The sequence below is a fragment of the Carcharodon carcharias genome, chromosome 3 (assembly GCF_017639515.1).
Source record: "Carcharodon carcharias isolate sCarCar2 chromosome 3, sCarCar2.pri, whole genome shotgun sequence".
Lineage (NCBI taxonomy): Eukaryota > Metazoa > Chordata > Chondrichthyes > Lamniformes > Lamnidae > Carcharodon > Carcharodon carcharias.
Window position 1 is genome coordinate 103,677,984 of NC_054469.1, and position 17,153 is coordinate 103,695,136.

General features: G+C 39.3%; 1 protein-coding gene across 1 annotated transcript; it reads right to left on the bottom strand.

The window, feature by feature from the left end:
- Positions 1-402: 402 nt before the first annotated feature.
- On the bottom strand, positions 403-16,820 carry cct5 (chaperonin containing TCP1, subunit 5 (epsilon)). Its single transcript, XM_041184954.1, has 11 exons — positions 16,582-16,820; positions 13,524-13,584; positions 11,213-11,377; positions 10,771-10,969; positions 7,251-7,443; positions 5,759-5,908; positions 5,556-5,675; positions 5,269-5,454; positions 2,714-2,851; positions 2,254-2,434; positions 403-673 (listed from the first exon to the last, which is right to left on the bottom strand). The coding sequence occupies exons 1-11, from the start codon at positions 16,684-16,686 to the stop codon at positions 546-548; spliced, it is 1,626 nt and encodes a 541-aa protein (XP_041040888.1). The 5' UTR covers positions 16,687-16,820; the 3' UTR covers positions 403-545.
- Positions 16,821-17,153: the final 333 nt, after the last annotated feature.

Here is a 17,153-nt window from a genome sequence, read left to right on the forward strand (position 1 = left end):
GACTGTCTTTTTTCATATGTAAGGCACATTAAAGGTGCTACACAAATGCAGGGTTTTTTTTATATTTCTTGATTCAGGAAGTACAATTCAATCTAATTATGGATCTTTAGTTTATTCTGGCACATAAAAGTTGGTGGCCAGTTTTTTGCTTCTTTACTTGCCGGTCACAATTTTCCACCCTTTCACTTTGATGATCAAAAAAATCAAAGGCTGGTAGGTAGAAAACCTTGGCTTCTAACCCCATTCAGCTACTTATGACTGTAGTTCATTCAAGCGACCTGTTAAGTGTACCAACAAAATGATACAACTCAAATCACATTTTACTAAAATAATGCTACTGTCTTAGATTCAGGGAATGTGAAACTATTGTTGCATTCAAGAATTAAGTATATGAAGTGAAAATTTAGCCAGGAGATGTACAAGATTTTATTCAGTTCTTTTAAACAAATACATGTAGTTTATGGTATTATGCAAAAATAAATAACCGAACAGAAAATGCTAGTTGCGGTATATCCCAGCACTCTGTCAGTATAGTACTAGCATGTCTATTCCTGCATTTCTCCAGGGCACCGAATATCATCAATTTTCAATATCATTTTTACGACTTGGGTAGCCAAAGAAATCTGCTGTTTCTTTCCAATTAGAGTCTCTATGACATGTTGTTTTCTCATATCTAGAGGAAAGAGTCAAGGAATTAGTGCACCGAGTCAACCAACATCATTTCAATGAAACATTAAAAATGAACATTTCCAGTATAACTAGTTAAGCCACCACCTTACTGTAAACCAGAGGGAGGGGGAATGTAGTTTATATTTAATGTACTCCCTCAGAACCTTCTCCTTTGAAGAACAAGTAATGTGACCGAGCTGCACCTTAACATCATGCGCAGGCTCCTCAATTTTCAGTTGTGTGTTTGAAATGAGTGGCAGATGGGCAATGATTGGCATAGAACTCACTCCAACTTGGGAAGGCAATAATAGAATTTGGGCAGGCACAGAAAATGGACATCATTAAAGAGGAAGGAACTGCTCAAAATGCCTGTTACCAAGTCACTTCTAACATCTGTTACACTTTAAAAAAAAAAAGTTGATGGGATGGGGATGTCGCTGGCTAGGCGAGCATTTATTTCCTACCCCTAATTGCCCAAGTGGCTTGTTAGGCCACTTTAGGGGACATTTAAGAGTCAACCACATTGCTGTTGGTCTGGAGTCATATGTAAGCCAGACCAGGTAAGAATGACTGATTTCCTTCCTTAAAAGGACATTAATGAACCAGATGGGTTCCAAATATACACCTCACTCTTACCACCAACTATCTTGACCTCACCACTGCCCATGTTGTCAGACTACTGACCCCACACAGTTTTGGATTAGCCACAATTTCCTCCAATTAACCATTAGGAAGGCAGACACCACTGAATTCTGCTTGTCATTGTTTCCATTTCTTTGCTGACTACTGTCTCAGGCTGGACCAGACATCAACCTTGATGTCCCATTCAACTTGGGAGCCTGAACTTCTGACCTCATATCCTTTCCATCACAAAGACTGCCTAATTCCATCATTGCCCTGCCTCAACACATCTGCTGCTGAAACACACATTATGATTTTCAATTTCTGCTGGCTGGCTGGCCTCACCTTCTGCCCTCCACAAACAAGGTCATCTAACCATATTGTAACAGGCACAAAGTCCAGCTCACCTGTCACCCCTATGCTGGCTAAGTTTGATTGTCTCCAGGTGCACCAGTATCTTGATTTTAAAATTCTCATCCTAGTGTACAAATCTCCCTATGGCTGCATCCTTCCTCATCTAACTTTCTCCATTCCTACAACTGAGAACTCTGCGTCCCTCCAATTCTGGCCTCTTATGATTCCTCATCCTCTGTTCCACCATGGATGACCATGCCTTTAGCTTTATAAGCCCTAAAGCTCTTGCGCTCCCATCTTATCCCATCTGTTTTTCTCTCTCCTCCTTTAGGACTCTTAAAATTTTCCTCTTTTCACCCCTTCAACTCTTGCTTTTACATTTTTGGACTGATTACACTCCTGTGAAGAGCCTAAGAACATTTTATGTTAGAAGGTACTATATAAATTCAAGTTGTTACTGAGGCTGCAATAAAAACTACATAGCACAGCGACAAAATATTGATATTAATGAATAAGACAGCCTTAATAAACAGTAGCTAAATTGCAAGACAGTAATGAAATTGATATATGCCAAAGCAATTTAAAAAGGGTTAAGGAATAGCTACGTACCGTTCGTCTCTTTGTGTAAACAATCTATACCCAGTGCAAAATTGTTCTCCTTCACTTGTCTAGCTCGAACCTCTGTCATTGTCTGGATCGGATTATAACCACTGTTTTCTGCCAGTGACATTGGAATGACTTCCAGGGCATCAGCAAAAGCTCTCATAGCATACTGTTCTAAAGTAGGACACTGTATAGAAACAGAGATAGAAAAACTGATTATTGACATTCAAGAACTACTAATCACTAGTAATCAGCACAGTACAAAGCACAAAAGAGAGTGTCACTGGCCACAAAAGCTGGTGGCATATTTTCTCTAGTTACCCAGAATACTGAAATGTGTGTTTTTTTTGACATCCAACTCTATATAAAGATATACTAAATGGGAAGTAATAGAATCCCAAATACCCATAATCCAAAAACATACAAATCTCACAAACCACACAATTTTATTAAATTTTCATTTTACCTTATCTGCTGCTCCATTGACAGCTAAAGCACAGGCAATCTCTGCTGCACCACCACCATATACAATGCGATTATCTTTCACAAGGTTGCGAATTACACACAATGCATCATGAAGTGCTCTTTTTGCTTCTTCGATGATCTGGAATAAAATGTAATCAATAATAAATCTGTACAGATACGAAACTTTATGCATACATATTTATGCACATCAGTATGAACAGCAAAACCTCATTTACTCTGCATAAGACAACACTAATGATTCAAATTTGTGTCTTGTTAAACTCATCATGAAACCGATAAATGAATTGTGCAACAGCATATGGCCATGAAAAGCAGATTACTGCCACAAAGTACTAAAGAGTATATTGAACTTTTAAGGAAGACCTGTGTTTCTATTTCTTTTTAAAAAGGAAAAACAATGAGCAAAAGATGACTTATAATGTAAAGTGACTATTTTCTGGAAAATTCCTGTGTGGATTATAGTTGACTAACTGGTCCTGAGAGAACATTGAATGCCGCACCTGGAAAGGTGTCATGGTCTTCTTCAAACGGAGTCACTTGAAAGGGAGATAGGAAAGATGCAAAAGACTGAATTTTAATCTCCTGTGGTTGCAGAGACAAAAGACTGATTTGCACATCTCAGCAGTCACCCAAAAATTCATCTCCTGTTGAGTTATATCTCAATGTGTAAACAGTTTTGAGATGGATACAAGACAATTATTTCCCCCCCTGGAATACACAGGAAAAACTGGTTAAAAACCTAGCTGCACAGCAATGTGCTGAGTGTGTCCAGGAAGACAAAAATCCAGTCAGTCTGCAGTTTGCAGGCTAAGTCTCTCCCTCACTCCGTTCGTTGCTGGAGGCAAGGGTCAGCCGAAGCCACAATCAAGGAGGAAATACGACAGCCTCTTCAGCTACCCTGCAGAACTAAGTGCAAATCTGCCTAGGTCAACTCTACCAGAATCACCCAACTTATCAGCCACAATGTACTGCCATCTACACCTCATGGACAAGCCTGGGACTCAATTGTATATTTTAAGTTTTTGTTTGGACTATTCTTAACTTCTCACCTGTGTATATGTGTGTTGCGTTTTTATTTTTCAGGTTTTAGTAACTAAAACTTATTCTTTGACTCATGAAAACTTGGTTAAATTGACTCCTTAATAGAAAGTAAATATATTTAGACTGGGAAAAGGAACAGGGAAAGGATTTTTAAATTAACCTTGTTATGATCAGCCAAGGGGGTTAAATAAAGAAGGGGAGCCAGCTCATTCCTCCTCACCCAGGATCATAACAAAATTGGGATTCAGTCTCGGTCGTAACAAGCTGGGGATCTCACCTGGGAATTGGTCACGACAATACATATGTCTATCCAGATTAAATTTTGTAGACAATAGGTAAGGATGAAACAAGAAACGTTATGTTGAAGTATTTTCCAGTTATATAAGCAAAAATAAGTTGGACTTGCAAGATTTTGACCACAGAAAAGATCTGGGAGAATTTTTTTTTTGCTTTAAAAAACTAGCAAATGTATGCGCAAGTTAAAAAGACTCAGGCAATAGGTCCTTAAAATGCTAGTTAATTATCTTGATGGAACGCAGAGGTAATGGGGCGACATATGCTCTTACATATCCAAATCTAGGAAATGTGACCATACAGCTGGATGACTGAAGAGATATTGACAGAAGATGACACTGTAATTGAACTGAAAACTGCAGAAAGATTAAGGAACAAAAAGTGGGATATTACTCCCCCTGCCCCGGTTAGTCATAGGTCATTCATGATTTTGATAAGTACTCGATCCAGAATGAACAGCTTTGAACAGGATGTTTTGGAAAAGATCGATATGAAGCAACTAAGTTGAGGACAAGGGAAGGAAAGGGTGATTGACAATTTGAGATGGTATTCAAAGGAAGAGGAAGGAAAGATAGATAGGTGAGCAATTATAAAATGATTGGAAAGGTCCTAGGCTCACCCTGACTAAGACATTGAACTCCATATTCTTGAGATAACCGCATGGAATATGCAAGTCAATGGAGTTTCTCATAATTACTCAAGGTGAGGGCATGTGGGGGGGGGGGGAGGGAGAGAGAAAGTGTTTATAGCAGCCACTTGATCATGGGAAAGAGAAAGGCCTGTTTTTTTTTTGTCCTCCAAGGCGAACCTGGAGTGAAAAGATGATTTTGCTGAGTATGAAATACAGTAGCAACATTACTAATCCACATCTAGCAAACGGCGACTAAAATAAATATGTGGTAGGTACATTCCAAGTCTGTACCCTCTTATGAAGGATTGAGGTGAGACATTCAAGAGTGAACCGATTATCATTAACATACTGTGGAAAAATCTGGAAAATTGCATTATGAAATGCTGTTACTTATGAAACCTTGAATCTTAACAGAATTTTAAAGGAAGTTGATTAAAGGAAGTTGATTATTATCAATGAAACATCTAGTTATTCACAAAAAAACCCACCGACGTAGACAACTGAAAATAAAATCCAAATTTCATTTGAAAGTTTAATTCAAACTTAGTGCTAACAAATATCTCACATACCATTTTATTTCCACCTCTGATGAAAATAGTGACTGCCCTAGAGTTCTGGCACTCTTCAATCACAAGCATCTTATCCTTAGTAGTTCCAAAAGAAATTTCCTTGACGATACCAGCGCTGCCCAGTTTCTCAGGTGTAAGTTCTGAAAACCGAGGAACAATGCGCCCTCCGGTGGCAATAGCAATCAACTGCATCATAAACAAAGTGTTAATGGTGCCCAGCACTGTAAACATTGAAACCCTGAAAACCACATGACTCTCACACTAGAATCTGATGTAACTATACTCACCTCAATTTCAGGCCCACCAACCCAGCGGATAGCAGGAAGCTTATTCTGGAGAAGCAAATGGTTTGCTTCATCATCAAATCCCCACTGGCAAATAGCCAAATTAGCACCAGTGTCTTTTATCTTTAAAAAAAACGCAATAAGATAATTCAATATCTTAAGTCCATCATTCAGGTTTTAGTATTAGTAAGGATGCTGTTACTGACCTGTTTGACCATCTCCTCAAATTTATCCTTTTCATATTTTTGCAAGGCTTTATAATCTTCCACTGAGGTCACATCAAGCTTATGCTTGGTTTTGGGCTTTGGTGGTTCAAATGGACATGTCAAAATTGCAAGCTTTGCATCTTTTACCACCTAGATCACAAAATTAATTTAAAAATCAATGCCTTTGGAAGTCTTACTGATGTACAGATTTTGGTAGCTACATACAAGGCCTAATACAATTACAAATGCTTGTTACTATTTCAAAGCTACCATTTAAATACATTTTCAACACTTCCACTTTCATCAGCTCAATCATTTCGGATTGAGATGAGAGAAATTACTGCACTCAGCTGTGAATCTCTGGAATGATTTGGATGTGGGGGCCAAATGTAATATTTCCAAGTTTTCAGATCATACAAAGCCAGGTGGGAATGTGTGTTGTGAGGAAGATGTAAAACTGTACAGGAGGATTTTGACAGACTTAGTGAGTGGGCAAGAACATGGCAGATGGAATATAACGTGGAAAAATGTGAGGCTATTCACTTTGGTAGGAGGAACAGATGTGCAGAGTATTTCCTAAATGGTAAGAGATTAGAAAGTTTAGATGTACAAAGGGACCTGGGTGTCTTTGTCCATAAGTCACTAAAAGCTAACATATAGGTGCAGAAAGCAATTAGGAAGGCTAATGAAATGATAGCCTTTATCACAAGAGTACAGAGGTAGTGAAGTCTTACTTCAATTATACAGAAGCTTGGTTAGACCACAACTGGAGTACTATGAGCAATTTTGATCCCCTTACCTCAGAAAGGGAGTGCAGCCAAGGTTCACCAGACTTGTTCTGGGGATGGCGGGATTGTCTTATGAAGAGAGATTGGGGAAACTGGGCCTGTATTCTCTAGAGTTTCAAAGCATGATAGGTGATCTCATTGAAACCTAAAAAATATTTATAGGAAAAGACAGGGTAGATGCAGTTAAGATGTTTCCCCTGGTTGGGGGGGGGCCTAGAACTAGGGGACACAATTTCAAAATATGAAATTTCTTTCTCAGAGGGTTGTGAATCTTTGGAATTCTCTACCCCAGAGGGCTGTGGAAGCTCAGTCATTGAGTATGTTTAAGGGGTAGAGATTGATAGATTCCCAGTTAACAATAATGTAAAAGGATATGGGGATAGTGTGGGTAAAAGACATTGAAGTATTCGATCAGCCATAATCATATTGAATGGCAGAGTAGGCTCGATAGGCTAAGCGTCTTCACCTGTTACTCTGTTCCTAATGTCCTCATGAAGTGTCTTGAGATGCTTTGCTATGTTAAAATGCTCTACAAATACAAGTTATTGTTGTAAACTGCCCAGTAAGTTGTCATTTCTGAACACAAAGCTATCAAAGAAAAAATAGTTAAAGAAATGGTATCTAAATTGCCAATTTCAAGCTATGCTCAGAAGTGAGTCATATACTCTTTGAAATTGAATTTCACAATGCAAAAACAATCGTACCTTTGGCATTTGTGGATGGCTGAATTCTTTGTCCACCACGACTCCTCTAATTAGCTGTGTGTCCTCTAGTTTTCCACCCACTTTACCTTCCACTTTCATCAGCTCAAAGTCTACATCCTTGCGCTCCATATCAGCAACAGCTAAGACAGCATTTACTGCTATTTCTGCCATTTGTCTATGGCAACGATTAATACTGTATAAACAATAAATAATATGAAAATAAGGGGGAAAAAAACAGAAGGCAATCATAACAAGGGGATTACAATATTTAGCTATCCAGCTCTGGAACCTAGGTTCAAGTCAACCACAAATTGATAGCCACTAGGATACTGAATCTAGATAGTTACTGATTGGTTCAGGTCCATGGCAAAACGTTGTCCAATCAACAAAGAGAAGGCAACTGTGCAGTAGAATGGTCACTGCAATAAACTGAAAAATTGTTGCTCAACCACCTTCTTTGACATTTGAGAAGCAACAAGTGGATAATGATAAACTCTACATTGTTATGTACTTGAACTTTCAAAAGGCATTTAATACAATTCCATACAAGGCAAACTAATAGAATTGCTACAATTCATATCAATGAGTTGGATTCAAGAACTTAGCACTTTAACTTGGTTAAATTTGCAGGTAATAACTAGAAGGTGGAGCAAAATTGAAGATGGCAGCTATAGTACTAAAATGGTACTATAGTACTAAATGGACAAAACAATGGAAGGTGAAATTTAAGGCAGACAAGAATAAACCACCACAGAAAGGAAAAATAAGTGACTCCTTTAATGATGTTTAAATAGCCAAGATGAAGTCAAAAGTCCGAAGAGATTCAAGTCATTATGCTCCACCAATGCATTAAGTTACAGAATAATTAGCATAGAAACAGGCCATTTGGCTCAACCAGTCAATACCAATATTTATGCTTCACTCAATCATCTTCACATTCTTTCTCATCCAAATATCAGCACAACCCTCTATTCCTTTCTCCCTCATATGCTTATGTTGCCTCCTCCTAAAAGCACCTACACTTCTCACCTCAAACACTCCCCATAATATCAAGTTCTACATTCTCATCACTTTTTGGGTAAGGAAGTTTCTTTTGAATTTTGTCGTTTGATTTCTTGGTGACTATTATATTAATTGGCTTTAGTTTTGCTCTTCCCCACAACTGGAAACACCATAAAAACCATTCATAACATTAATGATCTCTCATAGGTCACTCCTCAACATTCTCTTTTCAAGAGAACAGATCCAGCTGTTCATCCTTTCCTGATGGGTATAACCTTGCTGTTCTGGTATCATTCTTGTATTTTAAAAAAAAAAACACCCTCTCCAGTGTCTCTATATTCTTTTAGTAACCTTTTGGAAATCTACAGCATGGTTGCCTTCTCTTTGTACCTCTTCAAGAATTCAATGAAGCTTAAGCAAGACTTTCCCTTTTTGAAATTCATGTTCACTATTCATTATTGTATTGCGTAGATGTTTTTTTTCTCCTTGTGTAGGGATTCCATTATTTTCTTTATTATGAATGCTAAGCTGATTGATATAATCATTCCCTGGACATGTTCCATCTCCCCTTTCAAACAAAGTCAGCATGTAACATGCTATCTTTTCCTGAGTTTCTTTAAGAATGGACTAGGGTTTTATCTTCAGAGTTTGATTACTTTATTTAATATTTCTCCTCTGTATTTTAAATGCTGTTCATATTGGGCCATAACTTCAGGGTGTCATATTGGGAGTTACCCTAAAGATGTGCTGGGGGACGACCCCCCCCCCCCCCCATCCTAGAGTTCACAGGTAACATTTTCATGGCAATTGCCCGGAACTGTCTGACTCAATTGCCATTCCATCGGAAGTTACAGCCAAACATTTCTAATCTCATATCCCAATGGCATGTCCGCCTGATCCATCGCCCTGATAAATACTAAAGCAAAATAACTAATATTTTTAATATCGCTATCACTGCCTGTGATTATGTCTTAACCATCCTTTAGTGGCCCTATTCTCATCCCAATTTTCCTATTTATGATATGCCTGAGATATTTTTTACTATTTTCCTTCATGTTCTTTGACTATTTAATCTGATGGCTCCTCTTTGGCTTTCTACTTTTTCTTCTCTATGGTCATCTCTACCTTGCTGACCATGCACATATTATGTGCCTCTTTCCTTTCCTTCAATTTTGACAACTTATATTTATATAGCATCTTTAACAATGAAACATCCCAAGGCATTTCACAGGAGCATTATAAAACAAAGTATGACACCAAGCCACCTAAGGAGATACTTGGACAGATGACCAAAGGCATGGTCAAAGAAGTAGGCTTTAAGAAGTGTCTTAAAGGAGGAAAGACAAGTATAGAGGTGGAGAAGCATAGTAAGGGTATTCCAGATCTTAGGGCTTTGACAACTAAAGACACGGCCACCAATGCTGCAGCAATTATAATTGGGAATGCACAGGAGGCCAGAATTTGAGGAATCGGAGGGTTGTGGGGTTGGAGGAAATAACAGAGATAGGGACGGGTGAGGCTTTGGTGGAATTTGAAAACAAGGTTGAGAATTTTGAAATGAAGACGTTGCTTGACTGGGAGCCAACATAGATTAGCAAGAACAAAAATAAAAACTGCTGGAAAGACTCAGCAGGTCTGACAGGATCTGAGGAGAGCAAGACGAGTTAATGTTTCAAGTCCATATGACTCTTCTTCAGAGCTCCAAAGAGTCATACGGATTCAAAACGTTAACTACCTCTCTCCATAGATGCGGTCAGACCTGCTGAATTTTTCCAGCATTTTTTGTTTCTGATTCCAGCATCTGCAGTATTTTGCCTTTATCATAGATCAGCAAGCACAGGAGCGAAAGAACAACAGGACTTGGTGTGAGTTAAGACACAGGCAGAGTTTTGGATGACCTCAAGTTTACGGAAGGTACATTGTGGAAGGCCAGCCAGGAATAGTCAAGTCTGCCGGTATCAAAGCACGAATGTGGGTTTCAACAGATGAGCTGAGGTGGGACAAAGTTGGGCAATATTAGGTGGAACATACGTGGTCTTAACAATGGCACAAATGAGGTCAGGAGCTCATCTCAAGGTCAAATGCAACACCAAGGTTGCGAACGGACTGCCTTAATATCAGAATTGCCAGCACTTGATGGTCAAGGAACATGCATATTTAACATTGCCAAGCAGGTTGCATGTCAACTTATAACTCCTTTCAACACACACCAATGACAGGTGGTGAGAGCAGGAGAGATTCTGGGTTAGCCATGTGATGGAAAGAAATTGGAGCCTCTACCATCACAATCCATAGCTCCAGGCTAAAGAGAGTCTTGGATTGGCTGGTAAGTGATCCACAACAGTGCATGTCAATATTCCTGTAGTAATTTAACATTCCCTGTGGTAAGGTGGCTACCTATCATCTTTTTAAATGGTCACAATTACAAGTTGCATTTGGGAAGTATGCACAAAACTACAATATTCTTTACCTTGTTTCACCACCTGTAATAAATACAGTTCACACAATTTATACTCACACTTTAGAGCCAAGTGTCGTCATAGCGGTTTGAATAAGGGGTTCTTTGTTGTTTGGATCTACAGGAAAACTTTCACTGATCTTGTCCAGTTGTTCAATAGCAGTGCGAGCAGCCAGCTCATAACCATCAGCTATGCGTATTGGGTGAATACCACGGTCCAATAACTGTTCAGCTTGTTCCAACAAGGCACCAGCAAGAACTGAAAGAGAGATTACACAATTTAAACTTCTAAAAGTGCAGTTCATAGAGATTCCAGGTGAATCTGTGTGTAACATGTTAAGATGTAATACCAAAATTTGAGAAAATAGATTTCTTCAAATAACCCAGATCTATTTTCTTTTTACTTGCAACCTATTAAATTCATTTGAAAAGTGTTTTGCAAATAACAACCAAAGTTTCAAAAACCTCTAAAACATACTAATAGCTCTAGTCTCCAACTTACCAACTACACCTGTGGTACCATCACCAATTTCATCATCCTGAGACTTAGAAAGCTCCACCATTAGTTTGGCAACTTGATGCTCCACATCCATCATACTCAGAATAGTAGCACCATCATTGGTGATTGTCACTTCTCCATCCTTGTCCACCATCATTTTGTCAAGCCCTGAAATGGATGACAAATTTATGACCACCAACTTTTAATGCAACAGCATATTTAACTTATATTGCTAGCGCAGATCATTACTCAGCATCTACGAGTTTATGTAGCTGATGCAGAAAAAAATTAACTGAAAATTATGGCATAGTATATTATTCAGATATGATCACTTGCATTCAGAGGCTGGTTTGGGTTTAGTTAACTGAAAGCAATTACAGTGTTAGGAACATAGTGCGATAGGTGAAAACCATTCAGCCCTTTAGAGTCTGTTCCACCCACCATTCAATGAAATCATTACTGATATGTATCTTAACTCCATCCGCTTGTGTTTGCTCCATACCCTGATCTAGTAAAAAAAATCTATTGACCTCAGATTTAAAATGAATTGAGCCAACATCTTTTTTTTTGTGGTATAGCATTCCATACTTCTTTCATTCCAGTGAACCTCAAATCAGTGAGCAACTTCAAAACATGTGACTACACACCCACACTCCAATTCTTTTATCTACACAAAGATAAGCTAAATACGTTCACAGGGGCCATTTGCTTTCTAGTATCCTGCCAAAATGAGCATACTTTTTAGTTTTTCAAAGGAAGAGTTGCTAGGCTATTCCTTACAGCCACAGAGTCATTTTCTCAACTGTGCACTCAAGCAGAGGTCAAAGGCAGCAGTAAGGAGCAGAAACTGTTGCTATTTTTTAATCTTTCTGGCCCAGAGTCAGAGAAACTAACCATGTGGCTGACACTGCCTAACTCTATATTAACGAGGGATTATTTTCTGCTTTGAATGACTCAATAAAATACTCCACATTGTGGAAAAATGCATTAAGCCACCAAGGAACCCTTGATATCACTTTCAACTCGAGTTACAAATGGCACCAGCTTTCTTTTCATTCCAAAACATTGTTAAGTTTCAAGACAGACAAGAACAATGGAACAATATTTTGCAAAGCCATATCATTAATCTATTCAATTTCCACCAGTAAACAGCCATTTTTCTTTACACAGATTGCAAATAATACACATGTGCAATGACCATAAAATTGTGGAGCACCTGTGTCAAAAACCTGCATGAAGATGCCACTTGTACATCGCACATTAGTTTCACATCAAGATCAGTGGATGGAAAAACAATTTCATTAATGTAATGAAAAGTTTGGTGCAACAATGCATTTAAAGTAAGCTAATAAAGGAGGGGAGGGAAGAAAGAGTGGAAGGCCCCAGTCAGAAACATAATTAAGTAGTGACTAGCTAGGCCCATGGAGATTATGGAGTCTGTATACACAGACCACAAAAGTGTTGTAATCAAATACAAAAAAAGTCAAAAACGCTAACTAGGGGGCTCCATTTATAACTAGGGGGCTCCAACATAAAGGGGAGGAGCTTTTATTACAGATATACATAGCCTGTGTTAGACATCTGTTTGCAGTTCTGGAAACTGCATCTTAGAAAGGATATATTGGCCCTGGTGCAGATTCACCAGAATGTTACCAGGACCTCAAGGGTTAGATTAAGAGGCAATATTATATTAAACTAGTCTTTTATTGCCTGGAATGTGGAAGGGTAAGTGGTGATTTGATAGAGATTTTTAAGAATTTTGGAAAGAGCTGATATAGAGAACTGCTTTCTGCTGATGGGGGAGTCTAAGGCAACTTAAGAAATGGGAGCAGGAGTAGGCCATTTGGCTGCCCTGTTATTCAAGGAGACAATGGCTAATATATCTCAGCTCCACCTTTCCACATTATTCCCATATTCCTTGAATACAAAATTTATAAATAATTACATAAATATGACAGTTGGACATCAGAGCCAGTCCTTTCAGGAGTGAAGTTCAAGCAAAGGGTGGGAGAAGTGTGGAATTCTCTCCCACAAAAAAATGTAGATGGTAGCTCAATTAATCATTTTAAATCTGAGATTGATGGATTTATGAAAAAGATATGGAGCCAAGGAGCATGGATGGAGTTAAGATACACATCAGCTATAATCTAATTGTTGGGTGGAGCAGGTTCAAGAAACTGAATGGTCTATTCACGTTCATATGTTCTGTAGAGCCTGCAAGCAAATGAAAAATGTGAGTCAATGTATCAGAAGCTTATTTGATTCAGTATCTCAAAATGGAGATTTCTCTAAAACTCTAAATTTAAGAGCTTACCCTTTGGTCCCAGAGATGTCCTCAGTGTATTTGATACTGCTTTTGCTGCCATAATGTGCGACTGGAATTAAAGCAAAAACTATTAGAGTTCGATTACAAAAATTGACTTATGAACACCTGCCAAAAGTCTAGTCCTTTAAATATAGGATGGCTTAAGAGTCCTTTCAAAAAGGAAATGGTTTTGGCTTTTAGTTATTCATGAATTCAACGTCAGATTGCCTGGTTTTCTAAATTGGTATTTGCTTATTTTAAAAAGGTGCTAATGCTGGTTTTAAAATGATACCAACTGGAAAACCTGAGCTATAACATGAAGAGAAAGTATTTCTGTGCAAAACACAATGTCATTAAAATTGTGACATCAATTTTTCAAAATGTGTTCCCAGTATTTTAACTTTACTAATATCGATGCAGAATCAAATACTGTTGCCAAAATTACAGCTAGTGGCTTGCACAGAATCTACAGCACAGAAACCAATGCTTTGGCCTACACGGTCTATCAATGTTTATACTCCACAGGCCTCCTTGCTCTTCAATTACCTCTTCCCACCTTGTCTCTATATCCTTTCTCCCTCAAGCATGAGGCTTCGTTAATGGGCCAATCCTAGATGGTTATTGATTTTTGGGTGGGGCCAAGAAGGAATTGCGACTACACTTTAAAAAGGTACTTCACTGGCTGCAAAGTGCTTTGGGATGTCCATTGGTCATGAAAGGTGCTAGATAAAGCCAAGTCTTTTTTTCTTTTAAATGTATATTCACAATGAGAAATATTTTCAGTATTAGTTGCTCCACAATCACAAATTAAAAATGAGCAACAACCTCCTTGATGCAAGTGTGGGTAAATGTGCTACTGGTGTGCAGATTAGGAACTCCATGCTGAGTTATTTGATTCTAGCTCCTCTAGTGCAATTGTCCTCAGTATGCCTGGGCTAACAAGGGCCAAAGATGTCAACGAAGGTTTCCATTTGCATTATTACTCAGCATTTCCAAGTAGAAAGAGAACAGGCGTGAGATCTGGCAAGGACAAAACTGAGTTAATCTATTATGGTCAAACTGTGAACATAAAATTAGGTTTATAAGAACAGCCAATTGAACAAGGTACTTAACAGGCTTTCAGCAAGAGTCAGTAAACTCAAGTTTAATGATCAAATGTGGCTGAATTAGAGTTAAAACTACAAGAGATTATACTAGAGTGCAAAGTCCCACATTCCCACCTACTTTAGAACATTCACAGAATCACAGATATGTTATAGCGCAGAAGATGCGTATCTGCACCAGCTCTCCAAATTCACTAAGTGAATTGCTCATTGTCCTGCCTTTTTCCTGTAACCCTGCACATTCATTCTTTTTAGATAAATGCCCAATTCTCTTGGAATGCTTTGACTGAACCTGCCTCCACCACACTCTCCAGACCTTAACCGCTTGCTGCATGCAAAAGATTTTCATGTCACTTTTGCTTCTTTTAGCAATTACTTAAAATGTGTGCCCTCTCGCCCTTATCCTTTCAGTTTCTTCCTACTTGGTCTAGACCCTTCAATTTTCAATACCTGTATCAAATCTCCTCAGATCATCTTTTCTGCAAGGAAAGAGTTCTAACTTCTCCAATCTATATTCATAACTGAAGTTTCTCATCCCTCAAACCATTCTTATGAATCTTTTCTGCTTCCTCTCCAATGCCTTCACATCCTTCCTAAAGTGTGCCACCCAGAACTGGACACAATACACCAGCTGAGGCTGAACTAGTGTTTTATTACTCAACAAGTTATATCAACATAACCTCCTGGATCTTGTACTCTATGCCCCGAATAATAAAGCCTAAGATGCTGTATGCTTTACTAACCGCTCTCTTAACCTGTCCTGCCACCTCCAATGATTTATACATATATACATTCAGGTCCCTCTGCTCCTGCACCCACTTCAAGAGTTGTACCCTTTATTTTACATTGTTTCTCCATGTTCTTCTTACCAAGATGAATTATTTTGCACTTCGCTGCACTGAACTTCATCTGTCACCTGTCCGTCCATTCCACCAACTTGTCTATGCCTTTTTGAAGTCCTACACTAGCCTTCTCACAGTTCACAATATTACCAAATTTCATATCATTTGCAAATTTTGAAATTGTGCCCTGTACACCAAGATCCAGGTCATTAAAATATACCACGAGCAGAAAGGACCCCAACACCAACCCTTGGGGAACTCCTCTAACCTTCCAGCCAAAAAACGTGCATTAACTCTGTTTCCTGTCACTCAGCCAATTTCATATCCATGTTGCTACTGTCCCTTTTATTCCATGAGCTATAACTTTACTCAAAAGTCTGTTATGCAGTACTACGTCAATGCGTTTTGGAAGTCAATGTAGACCATTTAACTGCATTTTCCCTTAAGAAATCCATGCTGCCTCTCTTTAACTGGCATCTGTCCATATGACTTAATTCTGTCCCGAATTGTTTTTAGAAGTTTCCCTAACAAAGTTAAGCAGACTGGCCTGTAGTTTGAGCTTATCTTTACGCCCTTTTTAACTATCCTTGACTTGAACAAAAGCTGTCGAATTATTAATTGATCTTCGAAACAAAGACTTGCGAATCGACAAGTCTGTACACGCATGAGATATTTTTCTACAAATGCATAAACCGGTCAGAATGAGACGACGATGCAACATTTTACAAGGAAGGGCGGCGTTGTGGGTGCTATTCCTCGAGGGTCGGCACCCACATTATCCCAACGACAAAGCAAGCGGAGCAGGGAGGAAGCCACCATGTCACCGGCGACATCCACTCATTGTGTACAAATTGTGCTTAAAATGAAGTTCCGGAATTAGCCGCTTCCCTCTGGACCTCAGATCAAGGAAGACCGGAGAAATATTCGGGACCGACTATCACAGCACAGCTGGTCTGCACACCAAGCGGTCCATCCCCACCCCGGCCCCGGCCCCGGCCCCGGCCCCGGCCCCAGCCCCAGCCCCGCGCTCTAGGCCGCTCAAACCAGCACCACATGTGAGTGTGAACAGCTAGCGGAAACCAAAACCGGGCCTTTCTGGTTTTTATTTGCCTTTCCCGTTACCTTCAGGGCCTCCAGCCCGATTAATCGAGTCTTGGTCTCCTGGTCCTTGATGATGATGAAAGGTCGGCCATATTCATCAAAAGCGAGGGTCCCCATTGCAGACATGTTGTCGATCGCACCTCAATCAGTCCCAGCTCCACCTTCCCTCTTCACCGGGCGGGGGAGGGGGAGGCTCGCGCTCCGGCTTCTGGAAGCGTCCAACAGACCGCACCACTCACCAGGAGGGGAGGGGGAGGAACACATTGACAATTGGTTAAATACAAGCAGCTTCAACCGCCGTTTATTTCTATTCTTAACGAATAAAAAACAAAACGTGATTATATATTAACAGTTGAGGATCTAATCAATAATTTCAATGAAATATAAATGGGGGGAGGGCAATAGTGGTTTGTTCTCAAGCCCCGATGGTTCTCGCGAGAAGTTCAGGTCCCCCGCCCCCCGCGTGTCAGTGCCTTTGCTTTAATGAGGTACAACTAATAAAATAATTGAAACAGAGAGGTTCAATAAAAGGACACATAAAACAAAATCATAGTCTATGGGCGTGTCCATTTCACTCAGTTTCCTGGCTTGTT

Bases quoted from the DNA above. Each gene is read 5' to 3' on its own strand.
- cct5 (XM_041184954.1), bottom strand. From the start codon at position 16,686: ATGTCTGCAATGGGGACCCTCGCTTTTGATGAATATGGCCGACCTTTC. The intron at 2,852-5,268 runs GTATGTGAGATA...ATTTTATTCCAG, and splicing joins TCAGAGGTGGAAATAAAATG to ATCATCGAAGAAGCAAAAAG. The intron at 2,435-2,713 runs GTAAAATGAAAA...GTTTCTATACAG, and splicing joins TCAATGGAGCAGCAGATAAG to TGTCCTACTTTAGAACAGTA.